This window comes from Ptychodera flava, chromosome 4 (assembly GCF_041260155.1).
Source record: "Ptychodera flava strain L36383 chromosome 4, AS_Pfla_20210202, whole genome shotgun sequence".
NCBI classification, from domain to species: Eukaryota; Metazoa; Hemichordata; class Enteropneusta; family Ptychoderidae; genus Ptychodera; species Ptychodera flava.
In genome coordinates, this window is record NC_091931.1 from 39,472,651 (window position 1) to 39,489,335 (window position 16,685).

At 39.2% G+C, this 16,685-nt stretch overlaps 3 protein-coding genes across 4 annotated transcripts in view; 2 read left to right on the top strand and 1 right to left on the bottom strand.

Annotated features, from left to right (window-relative positions):
• The window catches only part of LOC139132283 (arginine--tRNA ligase, cytoplasmic-like), a 133,890-nt gene extending 130,280 nt beyond the window's left edge, over positions 1–3,610 (bottom strand). Inside the window, 1 exon segment of the mRNA XM_070698672.1 lies at positions 3,601–3,610. Within this exon segment, the coding sequence (XP_070554773.1) occupies positions 3,601–3,610 (10 nt within the window).
• Positions 3,611–3,665: 55 nt separating this feature from the next.
• Positions 3,666–5,387, top strand: LOC139132284 (cilia- and flagella-associated protein 251-like). Its single transcript, XM_070698673.1, has 3 exons — positions 3,666–3,686; positions 4,015–4,245; positions 5,280–5,387. Exons 1-3 carry the CDS (start codon positions 3,666–3,668, stop codon positions 5,385–5,387), a joined length of 360 nt encoding a protein of 119 aa, XP_070554774.1.
• A 1,299-nt stretch (positions 5,388–6,686) lies between these two features.
• On the top strand, positions 6,687–15,097 carry LOC139131727 (cyclic AMP-dependent transcription factor ATF-3-like). Of its 2 annotated transcripts, XM_070697925.1 has the most exons (4): positions 6,687–7,049; positions 8,731–8,979; positions 12,034–12,141; positions 13,656–15,097. In XM_070697925.1, the coding sequence occupies exons 2-4, from the start codon at positions 8,830–8,832 to the stop codon at positions 13,782–13,784; spliced, it is 387 nt and encodes a 128-aa protein (XP_070554026.1). In that variant the 5' UTR covers positions 6,687–7,049; positions 8,731–8,829; the 3' UTR covers positions 13,785–15,097. The 2 variants fall into 2 exon arrangements, with proteins under 2 accessions (XP_070554026.1, XP_070554027.1); XM_070697926.1 differs by lacking the exon at positions 6,687–7,049 and having other exon boundaries at positions 8,600–8,979.
• The last annotated feature ends 1,588 nt before the right edge of the window (positions 15,098–16,685 follow it).

Sequence of the window (16,685 nt, forward strand, 5' to 3'; positions counted from 1 at the left end):
GAGAACAAACGGCGTCCCCTTTTGAATTTCGAGATGTATCGCACGGAAATGCATTGTAACTTTCGGTTTTGTACGGCGGATATTTCCTTATGACATAATTCAGTCTTCGAAGAGGTAGACAACGGATTGTGGCTGAAACACAGCTTTTTTTGATGCATGAAGGCATAACTAAGTTGCTGATCAAGCATTTAAGATGCACAATAATATAATTACCAGGAAAACTGCTGAACCCCCCCCCCCGTGGTTTGAAACACGCATGCGTAAACTTGTTCGCTGACTGAAATTTGCATTCTTACAACTATAAATATTTTTTTCCATCTTTAAACTGCCTGTTTCGGTAAAGATATTATGCTGATCATGTTTGTAAGTTCATCACATAGAAATATTCGTGAGATTTGGTGCTGCGTGCGGAAATTATGATGAAGTTTCGGACTACATGTAACTTTTTTGTCTATTTTTGTCATTACGAAGAATAGCGCTGTTGTTATCAATGGCATTCTAAGCTCAATGGATTATTCATTACTTGTTTTTCAACATTTTCCCTTCCAATTCCTTTCTTAGCAAATTCCTACCGGTAAGCTGGTGTCGTTGCTTAATTTTGCGAGACAGGTGGTTTCTTTGCCTCTGCAGATCTGGGTGAGTGATGTTTTGGCATTTCTACATGAACTTTTAAATTGTGCAACACATTGCGTTATAACAATTTCATACTTGTAAGTTGAAAGACGAGAACGATGGCTAGGACTAGCCGTAACGAAACCGCTCACAATTTTTCCTGTAACAGCCAGAGTTTGAAATTGAGTGTAGATCAACAACGAAACTGTTGATTGACCAGTACTGCCTCTGGTAATAGTGCAACGTCTTGACAAATCTTGACAATTTCGGCAAGTTTATTGTGGTTTATGTTGATAAAAAATTGACATATTTTGGAATTTCACAAGGTAAAGAGCTGCCCTTGCACATTAGCATTTGTCGTTACATCACTGTATTATATTATTATTTTTATTATTATTATTATCATTATTATTATTTTATTTCTTAAAAGCGCACTACACTGCGTCTCAGTACTCTTTACAAGACTAAAAATGTATTTCTGAAAAGATAAACATAAAAAATAAAATGTCTGTCTGGCAAATAAAAACAAAATTACACTTTGTAATATTCCTTAAAAAGGTATGTCTTAACACTACGCTTAAAAGAATCAATAGTACAGTTTATGTCAGCATTAAAAGGGAGACCATTCCATAAAATCGGTGCTGCGACTGAAAAGGCACGGTAGCCGTAGTTTTTAGTTGTCTTGATTGTGTCGCGCCTCAGTAAAACGACTTTGTCCGATGAACGAAGGGTGCGATTGGAAACACGGTGTCTATTAGTGGACGGAGATAGTCTGGACATTTTCCAGAGATAATTTTGAAAGTCATGAGAATGAGCTTAAATTTAATTCTTTGCTCTATTGGTAGCCAATGGAGCTTATATAAGACAGGTGTTATATGATCAAATTTCTTACTACCGATAACAAGTCGAGCTGCAGCATTCTGTACAGATTGTAACTTTTGTAGTTGATAGCGACTGATTCCATATAGCAAGGTGTTACAGTAGTCTAAACGCGATTACAAACGCATGAACTAATTTCTTGGTTTTCGGAGTGTCTATCAGGGAGCGAATTTTCCCTTTTCTATATAAGGCAAAGTACGCCGATTTACATACGTTGTTTATTTGACTCTTCATAAAACCGTCAGAGTAAAACGCAACACCAAGATTATGTATCGTACTAGATGGAAGTATTCCTAATTCTCCAATTTTGAAGCTATCTAGACAATATGTATCTTTCTTGAAACGTGATAAAAAGTGAATTATTTCTGTCTTATCATCATTCAACACCAGCGTGTTTGATTTCATCCATCCACGTAAATCCTCAACACACAGTTCTATATTTACTATAGAATCATCAGGGGTGTTACATACTGCGTATATTCCAGAATCATCCGCGTATAAGGTGTAATCTAAATCATGAGATGAAATGGTATCGACGAGCGGTGCTGTATATAGTGTAAATAGTATTGGTACTAATACAGAACCCTGTATCGATTAGGTTGCTGTATGCGAGTCACGATGAAATTTGCATTGACTCTATCCGTGCAGTCAAAGCCAAGTAACCATCTGCTGCATGTATCATGTACTGCAAGACTGATCCTTGAACCATAGACACTGTAAGCGAGAACCGTTTATTATTAGTAAAAGACTCCTTCAGGTTGAAACTACTGACTTTTGATATACAGATTAATATTTGCCATTATGAATCCCATCCCCAACACATTTTTGCTATTTATTTCACAGACTGACGTGCTTCGCCGGGTGTACAATTACCTATTACGCATTTCCAATGGCAGATCATCGAGGAAATCCGGAGCCAGTTCTCCAGCAACTATCGCCAAGAGAACTAAGAAGACCCCCAAGAAAAGAATACACGCAATGTCTCTCTTGCACCAGATGCTGAAGTACCTGCCAATATCCAACAAGGCTGTGCAAGCGCTAGGCATGAACATATCTCGCAGTAGCGGGTGTGGCGATATAAGGAGATACCTTATCCTATCGCCACCGGCTGCAGGTGGGTTATGGCGCCACCTCCTACCAAACTTGATCAGTCACAGAATGCTTAATCATGAGGGCGTTTTCAATGTGTTGAACCAATTAAAGTGATGGTTGAACTGACGCGGAGGTCATGATGTCAACTTCGAATTCATGTTGTGTGAGGTTTTATTTCTTATGTCAACCTGATAAAAAAGCATTCAAAGTTTTGGTGAAAACAGGAAAACTACTTTTTTTTCTTTTTGTGAAAAAACTATCTCAAGTCGCCATGGTATTGTGTCATTCAATGTAATTCTCATCTCAGGCTAGTCGGTTAACTCTGAGAGTGTTTCTTTCTCTTATTTGGTAGTTTTGCATGGAATTTATCCTCTACTGTAAGCAGAATCCCCTACAGTCTCGAAAGACTATATTTAAACTCTCTTTGTCCCTTCTCCAATTTTGCTTGTGCAGAAACCTAGTTGCTCAGTCACATTTTCTTTCGCAAGGTCTGAAAAGGTAGCTTCCTTATCAAATAAACTGCAGTGGCGTCATCAATTAAAATTCTTGACAAAAGGTCAACATGTCTTTAAATCTGCAGGTGGGGAGGAGGGTCCAGTGAAACCACACGATGCTGAACGGAAGCGGAAACACGACGAGACTCTAACGGATAGTGACATCAGTAGCGACTTTGATCCGGAAACCTATCGATCCAGTCAAGATGAAGATTATTCCGTAAGGAACTGAAATAAGAATAGTTCATGCAGTTTCTGAAATGAATTTCTGAGATGAATCGTCCTGACGCGAATGGGGTTTGTCTGTCGAAAACCCTTCTGCATTGTAGCAAAGCTAGAACTTCAAACTTATATTCATTTCGGATGACGCGGAAATTGGCAGCTTAAAATTGGTGGGATGACGTCATTTTAGTGGCCACCTGAAATGACGAAGATTGACCCCCTTCTCTTGAGGACTTGCGATTAATTGTTAAATTTATTCAAAAAATGAGATCGACGATCAATGAAATTGCATTTCATCCCGCAAGTTCCATTTGATATGATTGTCCACTTAGTCCGGAGAAGGATGTTTATGTTGAAAATGCCGAAATGAAAGTTTCTTTTCGAACTGTAATCGAGAAAATTGTTTGAGGTACCTCACAACAGGGATTCGGCCTCATTTAACTCCGCCGAAAAAAACTAGTGGTTTGAGTTCGTTGTTACATCTCTAATAATTCGGACCGCGGAAACCGTTTGGCCAATAAGTGTGAAGCTCGTCATTTTTCGGCCAAAAGCGTAAATCATACCTCCCCGTCTATGTAAGCAATGCCACTAGGTTCCTCTGAAGAGTGAAGTCCAACAGATGGACAGGTTTCACATTCAAACTCGTGATCCATATTAAGTCCCGTGGCACTTATTCTTATTTTCGATAAAAATGTGATTTGCTATAAATTTTCAGCCCAGCGAAGAGTGCACCACGGACAGTGGAGAGTACGAATCCGATGAAGGCGATGAGAAGGAGAGGGATGAGGAAGTCAAGAAACTTCTTGAAGAAAAGGAGGAAATAACCGGCAAAGGGAAAGACTCTGCAGAGACTGAAAAGTTGGCCGAGACAGTAGAGGAAAAACCAACCGCTGAAGACAAGAATAAACCCGAAAGAGATGCGTCCACGGGAGAAGGAAGTGAAAAGGTAAGGTTTTCCGGGCCATTAGAAGAATTATTATACACCTACTGCCGTAACCTATGGGAGTTTGACCGTCCAATAACTTTCCGTATTTTGTACAGTACGCGGAGTCCCGAATACGGGAGACGCGCGACGCGCAATTTTCAGGGGTTTGTAGCAATTTTATTTCAACAATCGCGCGCGTTCCACTCATATCGTGCGTGCCGCATCCCTCAAAATTTACCATAGAATTAGTTTATACGGACGATTAATGGAGGGAGGTGTATAATAATAGGGTTATACACAAAATACGGCCCTGTATGGACGAGGGCTCAGTGAGTGACTTGTCACTCACTGAGCCCTCGTCCATACAAGGCCGTATTTTGTGAATAACCCTATACATGAGTACTTCATACGCCATCAGTGGTGGAATGTTACGCTCACTTTGTCTGTGTCATTGTTTTTTTTTCAGTTTTCGGCTCCTGTTACCTAAGAGTCTGCGCAGAGACTGTATATAACATAGCCCTTTTGGAGGGACCGTGTACTGTGCTGCAAATTTTTATCAACTTGCGGCTTCTTCAGGGGAGTCACCTGGTCAAAATACTTCGATAGGGAGTATGAATCTCTGAAAATGAGATCAATTGGATTTCTGAAAATCGTTTCCGGGCGATAATAATGCTAGCATTACATTTCTCGTGGTAGTGTGAAAATCATCAAACGTGGTTCCTTTACAGTATCTTTCATATAAACTTGATGGTATTGTTGAACATACTGCATAATCATTTGCTGACATGTATCATTCAAGTTATGTAGAGTAGAGGGCAGCCTTGTGTCGATGACAATAGTCACTAGACAATATGTCATATGTTTTGGCTTGCGTATACTGGAAGTCTGAACACGCCTTATTAAATTTGTCGATGACACCTACACCTCTACATTGGAAAGTTTTGATGCTGCACGTGTTCAAATATATTGCCCCTTCACCCTGAAATTTCCCCTGATAAACTATCAAGCCTTACGTGTCTTTTGATCATGTTGTTTCCTGTTTTTTCAACTTTCAGGCAAAAGACGATGAAAGTGACTTGCAGCATCAAAAGAAAGAAATTGACAACTCTCTTCAAAAAATTGGACCTGAGATAGTCCCAGTAGCCGAAACTCGTACCGACTGATCGAAGACCTGTCTTGCTATAGGCAAAGCTTGCTAACCAATTTTGAAAAAGAATTAAGATTTATCCTAATTTATTGATTGAAATTAAAATAATTCTATATTCACCCTAATCAAAATGTGACCTTTTTCTACTGTTGTGGTACCCAGTAAGTGCATTTCGTCAAGTTGGGCTCCAATGTTTTAAAGTCACAAAGACTGTACAAACAAATACAGAGCAACAGAAGATGAAATGGCATCATTTTACAAGGGGTATAGTCACAAACTGATGACGTCAAATCGCCATACACAGAACACCGACGCCTTGTATTTGACGTCACCAGTTTTAGGCTATAACACTTGTAAAATTGTGCCGATGAAATAATTTGCTGGAACCATTCCTCAGTTTCTAACGCAATGTTGACAGTTGACATAAAATCATTACAACAGTGCCAATGCCGGACGTACGAATTTGCTAAAAGTTTTGTTTTGATCGTTCGTCTGTTTGCGATAGGGGTTTCATGTAAAATGATTGGGCAGGTGCGGTAAATGTATGCTGTTATACGGTGAATGTTTGAAGAAGAAAGCTGTCTCGTTTCGTTCCGCTCCTTTTTTGGGTTAAATTTCCCGACATGTCACGTCACTGCTGACACTGAGCTGGTTCTTATCAAAGCTCGCCGTCGCACCGAAACCAAGTTCGGATATACATGATTCTGTTATTTGTGTCGTCGACACTTCAATTTGTTTGAATCGAAACTAAAGAAATTTGTGATTTCCCACCTTCGGCCAACATTACGTCGACCCTTATCAGGATGAGGATGGGGAGTTTTATTCTGTTAATGCGAGAGGCGCATTACCAACAATTATTTGAAACATTCAGAGTTCTCACCCCACGTAGACAGGTAATGCAGAAATAGTATGTCGAGAATGGGATATTTTTATAGTCTACCAAAGCATAGAGAACTATATTTAGGTTACGCAGTCTATTGCTATTGATTGTAGTTTATCACTTTTCACGCCCCCTCCACAGGGGGCACTTGGACTACAGAGCATTGTTCACAGTGAAACCGAAACTTTGATCTTAGATTTAAAAGCAAATATAAAAACTAGAATTTCTGCTAAACCACAGCGAATAATATTTATGCTATACACAGTCGTAACAATAGAGTATAGTTTATCACTCGTTACGCCCACTCCACAGGGGGCATACTCGAACTGTCAACTAATAATTTACACTGTAAAAACCAAACCTCTGATTAGAGATTTAAAAGAAAACTATAAACCAGCAGGAACCACCCGAATACTGCCCACGACACTGTTTGGCAGACACTTTGACTGTTGCCAGATGACACGTATAGATTTGTCACCATGCCGGTGATGTATTTACAATGTAGGCTACGGGTGGGCAGGCTGGATTCGTCCAAAGTCCAGAAGGTATGGCGTCGACTACATGTACATACAATATGTCCTGCTACAGTGTAAACTGACGAAGGGGATGCCCCCTCTGAAGCCGGTCTTGTGCCAACGAGTAGCCCGGCAATTTTTTTCATTGGGCAGCGATTGAAATGCCAACTGCCTTGTATGCATGATCATTATTCGTTCACGAGTTTATCGTTACTGAGCAAGCAACGGCAAGCTCGGGCTACCAGGCACTGTCAGTTTTGGTTGTTGGCGACGCTAACCAAAGGTAAGTTTTCGTTCTGATGGGTTTTCAGGGTAGTGAACTTGATCTGCCATGTGAACCAAACATCCGAGTTTTCTGGCTGACGAAAAAGACCGACGTTAGGATTAAAAGTAATACTTTGTCAACGTGACGTCACTGAATGTCCGGTTGTCGCCTGCTCTGCCATGAAGCGCCCATTAAAGCTACTGTACACAAAAGCGAATTTCAGAATTTCTAGTCTTGGTTCCTTGAAATTTAGCCGTCACCGATTTGTGTGTTCACTTTTGCGGCACGTTTTTGCGAATAATCCAGTGTCTTTAACACTTGTGGTGATCCCAGATTCGGTTTTTTATATGCAAAGGGCACCATTAACCCTTCTGATGTACAGTATGCTTGATGAAATAATGATAAAAAACTACAAACGTTCACTGGTCTTGATATTATTGCTGGTTAGGCCGAAGAGAAGCGTCTTCTTCTAAGTCTGTTGCTGTGACCAACTCTTTTGGGTTGGAAACTGTAGCCGACTGGTTTTGTGTGAGGCCTAGTAGCTAGGCGATGTTGCTGTGAGTGTGTGGGGGTTCGAATCCCGTTTGGGTTATAGTAAAAAATATATTTCCGTATGCAAGAAATCTGGGACCCAGTTTTCCTTGTCGGAAGAAGTGTTGATTCAATGTTTTGGAAGTATAAAAGTTAAAAAAATCAACATGTTGTAGCATATAGGACAGGTCTAAAGTACTTTGGAACCCGCGTTACAGGATGTGTTTATTAAACCCCGTTTTTAAAGGCCTGCAATTTCGTTGTTTATACAGGCTAACCGGTCTGTCAGTAGGTAGGTGACTGCATACACACAGTCCTGTAAAACCTGGCTATCGATCGGTATGGCCAAAGGTCTAAGACATGGGTACACCGACACAGCAAGCTGTCATTAAAGGGGGACTTAACATTCTCAGAAATGACGCATTTGAAACAAACTGAACATATTTGTAAGAAATTACAATCATATCACATGATTTATCCTCAGAAATGTATTGTCCCAAAGCATAGATTTCGATACAAGCGTTTGGGTTTGGGTTGGGGTTGGGATGTGTACTGTGCACTGGATATGCCTGAATGAACTCTACCTACTGCGTACAGTAATGCCATCGCACCACGCTTGATGCCATATGCCACAGGTTAGGACACGGGGATCCTGCATTCATAGCCTGTCTCCGTGGTGACTCTTTCGGTAGGTCACAGCACCAAACCTTGCGGGAGCGGACATGTTTGAAGGGCGAGCTATCGGAAAGAACATTTGATGTGCCCGATATGCCATTCAAAAATTGACACATTTTCTCACTAAAAATGACTAGCGATTGTGGGGCGGTAACTTTTGAGTTTAAAATGCAAGTATTGCAATTATCGAAGCGGCACGTCGCTGTAGATCTATAAATCAATACATATGTCACTATTACCAGGAAGTATTTAATTCTTGGAACGGAAATAAATTGGGTATTTTTCTTTAACAGTTTAAGGCGACCAATCAAATGTTGTTGAAGTGAGATACAGGTGCCCTGACAATGAATAGCCCAATCTTTATTCCAATTTGTGTGGTCGGGGAGCTCACAGCGTTAAAGTTAATAAGCCTCCCTGCGCATGTTTTTTAAAACATGATATATAGATGCTGGAGTCATTTTCATCATTCTACTCTATTGAAAAACGTTTACAGGGAAGGATCGGACGTTCGGCTTTTTTCATCATCTTTCTTCAAACCGCGGCAAAAAGAAACGCCGGGACTCTCAATACGACCGCGACCTCTTGCGGCGAGATGAACCAGCAGCATTTCCGCACGCAGGTCGACAAAATCTGTTCCTCGTTGGTCAAACAGGAGTTACAGTCTGCCATAAGGAAACGGAGAATGTCCAAGGGACTTCCCTGTGTGTACCTGGAATACCAGCAACCTATGTCAAATTTGGAGGTATGTATTATACAGAATAATGCGGAAGAGTTGTCGTACCGCGGCTGTGTAGGCCTAAACTAGCGTGAGAAAATACAAGCTGACAAAAAGTTACCTGAGAGGTCGTTTGAAAACTAACACTGCGCTAGATTTAGCCGATTTGAACCGTTCAGACTTTCTATTCAATATCTTGGCAGAAAAATGAAGGAAAAAGACCTCTTTTCTGTCAAGTTATATTTTTTAGTCGAAAATCAAACACAAATTTTATATCTTGACCGCGGCAAAAGTCGGTTGCATGATACGACCTGCAGAGTACGCATGGCTAACCAGCGCTGATGAAACACCTTTGCCGTGTCGGAACACGGGAATGTATTTTCTTTCAAATGTTATTGTACAACTTGATAGGTGTGCGACGACAAAACAATTGCGAATAATGTCTAGTCGTTCCTTAGCAGAATGTGAGGGTTAATAGCAGGGCTTTCACACCGTGCCCATCTGTTGTCTGCTGCTAAATAAATTAACCAAATTTCTCCAAAGAATTTGGCGTTGTAAAGTTATTTGCTGTGAAAAGTTAGAAAGTTACATCTGTCCGTAGCTCCGGATTTCGAGTCTAGTCGCTCACACCACTTATTTGATGGACCGCAGCAAGTAGTTTGGGTAAATAGACCGTCAAAATTGGTGTGTGAGATAAGTCTAGATACTCGTTTGTGTTATCAGCATGGTGGTGATAGGTCAATACCGATGAAATATCGATAAATTGAGCATTTAAAATTAAGTGAATAATCTTTTATCAGGTGTACTTTATCATTTCGAGAAATTATATGAGCTGTCACCAGGCCACAACCATAGGCGCTGAGTATTTTTATATTGTATTATTACAAAATGCAATTTCATGTCGGTTACCGCTGTTTGTGTTCAGAGTTTATTTCCTTCTAATCGACAAACAATGTCGGTACAGTGAGAGCATATCGTTTCATAACCAACCAAGACGGAAATGCACATTCTCATCGATCATTGACAGGATTATGACGTCATCATAATACTTTGAACGCGAAATATCAGTAGTGTGTAAACATTCTTGATAATTCAGTTTTGATTGACGTTATGGCAGGCTTTAGTTACCGAACACTCCGGCAACATTCCCGCCAGGGTTGGTATTTCATATTAGCCACAGTAGTTCTTCATTATTAAGTGGGCGAAAAGCCCAATGTGTCGGTTCGTAGATCACATGTGTGCTCGTAAAGAAATTAGTCACCGTGCATTCCTCATATATTTTGTACAATGCCTACGTGTCGAATGCATGACACTCAAAAACCTGTCACGTCCAGTTTCTGGAAACGTTCCAAGCAGGAACCACTCGTACTCTGTTACAGGTGTGGCAATACGGTAGACTGGTACGCTTTAACGATTGTTAAATATTAAAGTATGGGACCTTCCGGTTGGGAGGGAGGGAGGGAGGGAGGGAGGGAGGTTTTCACTGAATGTTTTTGTGATGCAGGTACGTATCTGATGTTGTAAAATGCATATACTTACACCAAATTTATTCTAGAAATATAAGAAATTTATCGCACTGAGTTTTTGTTTAATCTATATTTTAACCTTTCCCCTTTTTTGATCTTGAACGAGCAACAAACATACGGTTCAGAGAGCAGGCGACGGTTTGGTCATGTCGTCGAGAATTGTTTCTCTTCCATCAATGACCAAAATTGATAAGCAGCTCCTCTCAGAGCCTAGGTTTATGCTACAGGTAGCGAAGTATAGGGCGTGTTCAGTCAAACGGCAAATGAAAAACACAGAGGTGGACTTTGTAGGGTTTCTTTAATGAATGACTAGTTTCGAACAAACATCGAAATGACAAAAGTAATAGGTTGATTTAACACTCGTCGAAAGTGTGATGTGTATGACAAATTTGAAATTGCTCGAGTTGTAGAAGAGGGTGTGTGCACTTGTGTGCGCCGTGAAATCAATATTTGCAGCAAACCGAAAAGAGAAAGACACAATAGGAAATATTTGAGATGTTAGTGAGAGGTAAGTGAGATGCCTAGCGACATGACATAACTGAGGTTCCGTCGTCAAAATTAATCATGCTCATTCGCAACCTGCGCATTTGGAAATAAAATTCGTATTGCATTTAGATAAATGAACCCAATGGAAGAATTTTGGTGAAAATGGACCTCGTTTTTTTCGTAGTTTTTTCGGAACAAGGTTCATAAAAACACAATCACTGTGGTTTTGAAAATGTTAATAAACTTGCGGTGTTTTTTAGACTTAGAATTTTTACTTTTCAAACAATGATGTTGTTGGCTGCAGCCAAATGGTTGTGTGGAGATTCGCCTAAATTTCATATTTGACGCAATGAAACCCTTTTTTATCATCGCCTCCGGCAATAGTTTATTCCTTACTTTTCGCCTCCGCATCTACCGTTCAGAGGTGGGATCAACCTGACATCTGTACCGAGATAACAGTGAATTGAGTCACTGAACTACAGGACACGTTAACTCCAACGAATTCAAGCAAGCACATTTCAACTACACTGTGAAACTATCCCATTGCAGCAGAGCTTCAAGGGACTGGTCATCTAAAAATCTGTCAGTTTATTAAAATTCTCGTGGCTTCTTTGATGAATACTGCCAATGAATATATTGTCTAATGGAAATGCGAAATAAATAAACATGATATCTTAAGGTAGCATGTGCCTCGAAAGTGAAAAAGACTTACATGTCTGCTTAAGATTTCTTCACGGAAACTTTTAAACGTTATTATTCAAAGTCAAGATAAAAAATCAGGGGTCACCTTGCAAAGTGTGGTACCTGAAAAACGAATTACTTTAAATTTACTGTTGTTGAAAATTCAAAATGGCCACCATCTCTGTCCTAGCTCCCTGGGAAAAATGTCAAAAATAAGACGCTGAAAATGTTATTTATTTCAAAAACTTTACAATAAACGCAGACAGGTTGTAGATCAGAAATTTTTATAAAAATGTTCGAGTTCAAACATGCACCTGTCCCCAAGTCGGTTGTTACATTAACATCACCGATCAATGCCTACAAGAATCTTTTTCATTTTTTTATACAGTTTAGTGAGGAAGAGGATGCGAGGAGACGGGCGAGGAGAGAACGGAATCGCATCGCAGCTGAAAAATGCAGACGAAAAAGAAGAGAGAGAGAAGTAAGGATACATCAGGTGGGTAAACCTCACTGAATACTGTTTTGAAACTTCATGAAGATTGTGAAAAGTTGTGTTCAGACAATGTATTCAAACGTAGTCGTGCGCTTTGGACTTGAACGTCGCGAGCTTGAGTTTAGACCATGTCATCACAAAGACACAATCGGAATAGCACATAAGGTAATTGCGCCATACAAAAACGTCAAAGAAATACATTATGTATTCTATGCTCTACCGTCTAAAACGATGATAGGTGCCAAATTTGCAACAAATTACATATAATGAATCGTCTAAAATATTTCCTCTAGTGTTCTGTTTAATTGGTACGACTTTTTCCATTGTTACGGTAAGCCAACAGGCCAAAAAGTTTGTTCCAACCACGATACCTATTTTGAGCTGTAATAAAATTTGCGTAATGCGATTCAAAATCCCTGGAATTGCAGATGTAGACATACTATTCGCATTTTAACCATGCCACGACAAGTAACGGTCTTGAAATAGCCTGTATCGAAGTGACATGATGGTTTATAGTTTTTTAAATACAATGTGAATGAGGAACAAAAATTGTTATTTTTTATCAAATCTATTTCACCTTGTTGATTTCCAACGATTTGTCGATTGCCCCTCCTGCTAAACAGTCTTTACCTTTCCTAACTAGAACCCCCCCCCCACTTCTCATTTTGTCATCTAGAAAATTGCTAACCCGCAGTTCCCTCCCGCTTACGACGAAAATGTCCATTCCCATACAAAGAAATCTCTTGCCGGCCCTCTGTTCACAAACAACGTTGGCGGATTCACAGTTTTCATAATCCCTATTGGTTGCTTTATTATATAGTGTAATGTGTAAAATGACGTGTAAGATAGTGAACGTTTATATCATTGAAGTAACCATGTAACATTAGGTTTTGCTGTCATTCTGTTCTTTTTCTTTTAGATTCTCTGTGTTCAAGAGTTTAACTCTGAGGTTTTGTGCTAATCGGTCACTGCACTGTCATTGCTGTTTCTCTTCTACCATCGCGGCGACAAAATAATGTCTAAATCTGTAACGCCAGAAAAAGATTGAACACATTATTTCTATGAAAATGGGCGTAATTGTGACAATTCATTGTGTCAGCGATCCTATAATATCACGAGTTCTCTGAACATGAGTATACCAACACATTGCATAGTTGCTCACTAAAATAAGTGGTTCCCTCTAAATTCAACTCGAGTTAGGGGAAAGCGCAACAACAATTGATACGTAAACATACTTTATTTACGACTGTCCTTTCTTAGAATTTGCGAAAGGTCAGTTGCGAAAAGCTTTAAGTAGTTTTCTTCAAAACACTTCACTATAGTAAATTACATGTGGAGTATTTCTGGTCACAATATCTCAAAGTTGCCTGTCCGAGATCCTGCAATTGTACACAAACTGGAAGAATAATCCGATGCAACAGTATAGAAATTTGGTGGAGAGCGCCCGCTAGAGGCGATTCTTCGATGTGTTGCATTCAACTCGTTCCAACTAATATGTTGTCCTTCCATTCAAACAGGAACACAAAACTCAAGAACATCTTAATCAAGAGCTAAAATCGATAATCGAGGAATTGGAAAAGGAGAAAAAGCTGCTCACAGAAGTTTTGCAAACGCACACAAATTGTAAACTTCGTCCCGGAAGTTAGACTTTGGACTCGCCACCATGAGGAAAAGTATTGAAGCTAAATATTCTTAGGATCATTGTGTTTCTTGTATCTTGAACGATGATTACCGAAGCTAAGCATTTTTCCGCACATAAGCAAACATCCTGTTAATATAGTTAGGAAATCTTCCAAAGTTTGTACTTTCTATGGGTCTCAACCACTATGTAAAAATATCCTTACCCTTCTGAGATGACTTATTACAGGAAACACTTCTTTTAATTTTGTCCTAACATTTTGATACACTCCATTGTCCTTATCAGCTGTAAAACTATTGGGATCAACTTTGATTACATTTAACTATAATTTAGGCCCAACACGATGAGTCCATAGCGTACTGCCAAAATTCACCATTTACATGCCCCGACTGGCACCGACAGGGGGCGCATTTCTTGAGCACTGAGAGTAACCAGCACTCGTCGTTGCACGCCATATTACTGTCTGCTACATTGACCTTCTCAATGTCTTCTTAAAATGCATTTCGGATATATTTGGTCAAATAGGCTATTCAATCAAATTTCAATATGACCACAGCTTTACGATTCAAAAGAATAAAATAATTCCACAGGATTTGTCAGAATACTAAACTTAGGAAGCGGAAAAAATATAATGTAATATATTTATTTTGTATTTCTGATTCCCTCAAAGGGCTAGTAACTGCAATTTTTGATGAATTTTCACTACTATTGTTTTCAATGTCAACAAACAGTCCCTTGATCTACTAACTAAATTGTTGAGATACACAGTATTCGACATGTCAGTTCAAACATGTACATTGTGTAGACTATACTGTTATGATTGTTGAGGAGCGAATTCAGGTCTGGACAGTGCATTTTACATGTACAGACGCTGTGTCCGCAAACTAAAATGTTGGTATTTCAACATGATTTGGGGAATAAGAAAACAAGACCTTGCAGTTGACATATAAAACAAACGAGGGAAAAATCATCCAACAGTTACATACCATCTACTGGGCCCTTACCTGACAAGGAGTCTAAAAGGACGACTCTCTTCTTTTTGTACAGATATCAGAAAAGACTAACAATTTCTCAGTTATCGAATATAGTACAGCAAGTTAAACTTTCATCAAATGATGACACAAATGTCAATCTGTTATGAGGTTTATAAATTTGTTCCATTCTGTAAATTGAAATATTCAAAATGTTATATGACGCTGCGCACCTTAACAAATATATGAATATATGTCGAGTTATCAACTCGTTCAATGTTTTACTGTACTTAATGTTTTACACCTGTATATAACAGATAACACTTTAATAAATGTTTATTTTATACAATCCATACACTATAATCAATCTACTCACTGTTGACAAGGTCAACAGAAAATGGAATGAAAGTCCTTGTAGCTTGTGCTTATTTTCGCATACGACGAAATTCTTTGGTCTTCATTCCAAATAAGCGAGCAAAGATAAATTTCTCCAAAATACATTTTCCTGTTAAGGTAGTTCGCGCCTCGAAATATGAATAATTAAACTTTGCCCAAACTTTCCTCAGGCGTAGGGAAACTTTTGACCATTCCCTTTCGAAAGAAAAATAAATCAGAATTCATCATGCAGAATTTAGGACTAGAGAAACAAATTACCAAGTATTTACCGACACCTGTAATTCAAAATTGTCAGCAATCCCTTTAATAATAATAATAATAATAATAAGCTTTATTTCAGGATATCATACCAAAAAAGTACACAATCCCATAGACTTTTAAAAAAAACACAACACACAGAAAGAGGTGTTAGACGGTAGTAAAAAAGAGCTAAAACTATTAAAATACATCAGTTGCCTATACGTCAGATATATTTTGAATGCAATAGAGCATCCGACTTGAGGACGGTTAAAAAAATAGCATTATGATGGTCTTTAAGACGTCATAGAAATTGTACATCGATTTACGCCTGAGAGCTTCAAATGTCGGTATACTATTGAAAACAAACATAGCACTGGCACTGCAGTCACGAGCATAGCCCATAATAATTCGGAGAGCGTTATCGTAAGCTACCCGGAGTGAATTCAGTTTTTTCTGGTGTAAGAAGACCAGAGACTCGAACAATACATATTGGTACAGAAACTTTGGAACAAAAACAGTTTAACATGATCTGAACAATAAGAAAATTTACGAATCAAGGTATTTGCGCGGATATAAAGGCTCCTAGTTTGCCGCATAATTGTTTGGTCATCAAAGAAGTCATCAGTCATGTCATAACCCAAATACACATGGTGTTGCACAACTTGTAGTTGGCTGGTTCCGATTTTTACCAAAGGAAACTTCTCTAATTTGACTGAACTCTTACGCGGTATAAAATACATACACTTGGATTTCATTTTATGATAGATAATGTCATGCTGGATACCATATTTCTCACAGATTGCGACTAACTCGCGTAAACCTTTGATAGATGGGCATAGAAGTGACAGGTCATCAGCGTACATGAGGTGGTTTATCATTTGTCCCTTATATTACAACCCTTTTTTGAAGATTTAAGACGAGTGCTCAGCTCATCCATGTAGACATTAAATAACAAAGGCGAAAGGATACTTCCTTGACGGACACCGTTCTTTACATTGAACAAAGAGGATTTCACAGTACCCCATAGGACGAAAAATTTCTGTGTCCGGTACCAAACAAGCAAGATACGTATCACATACCACGGAACACCTCTGTCAATAAGCTTCTTAAAAAGGGTCCAGTGGTTCACGCGGTCAAAGGCTTTCGTTGCGTCAAGGAAGCAGACAAATATCGGACTGTTGTACGTCTTATAGTAGTTGATAACTTCTTTCAGAATGTAAATACAGAGATCAGTTGAGTGCCCCTGTTTGAACCCAAATTGAAAGTCTTCTGTATACAGATAACGTTTACAACGATTAGAA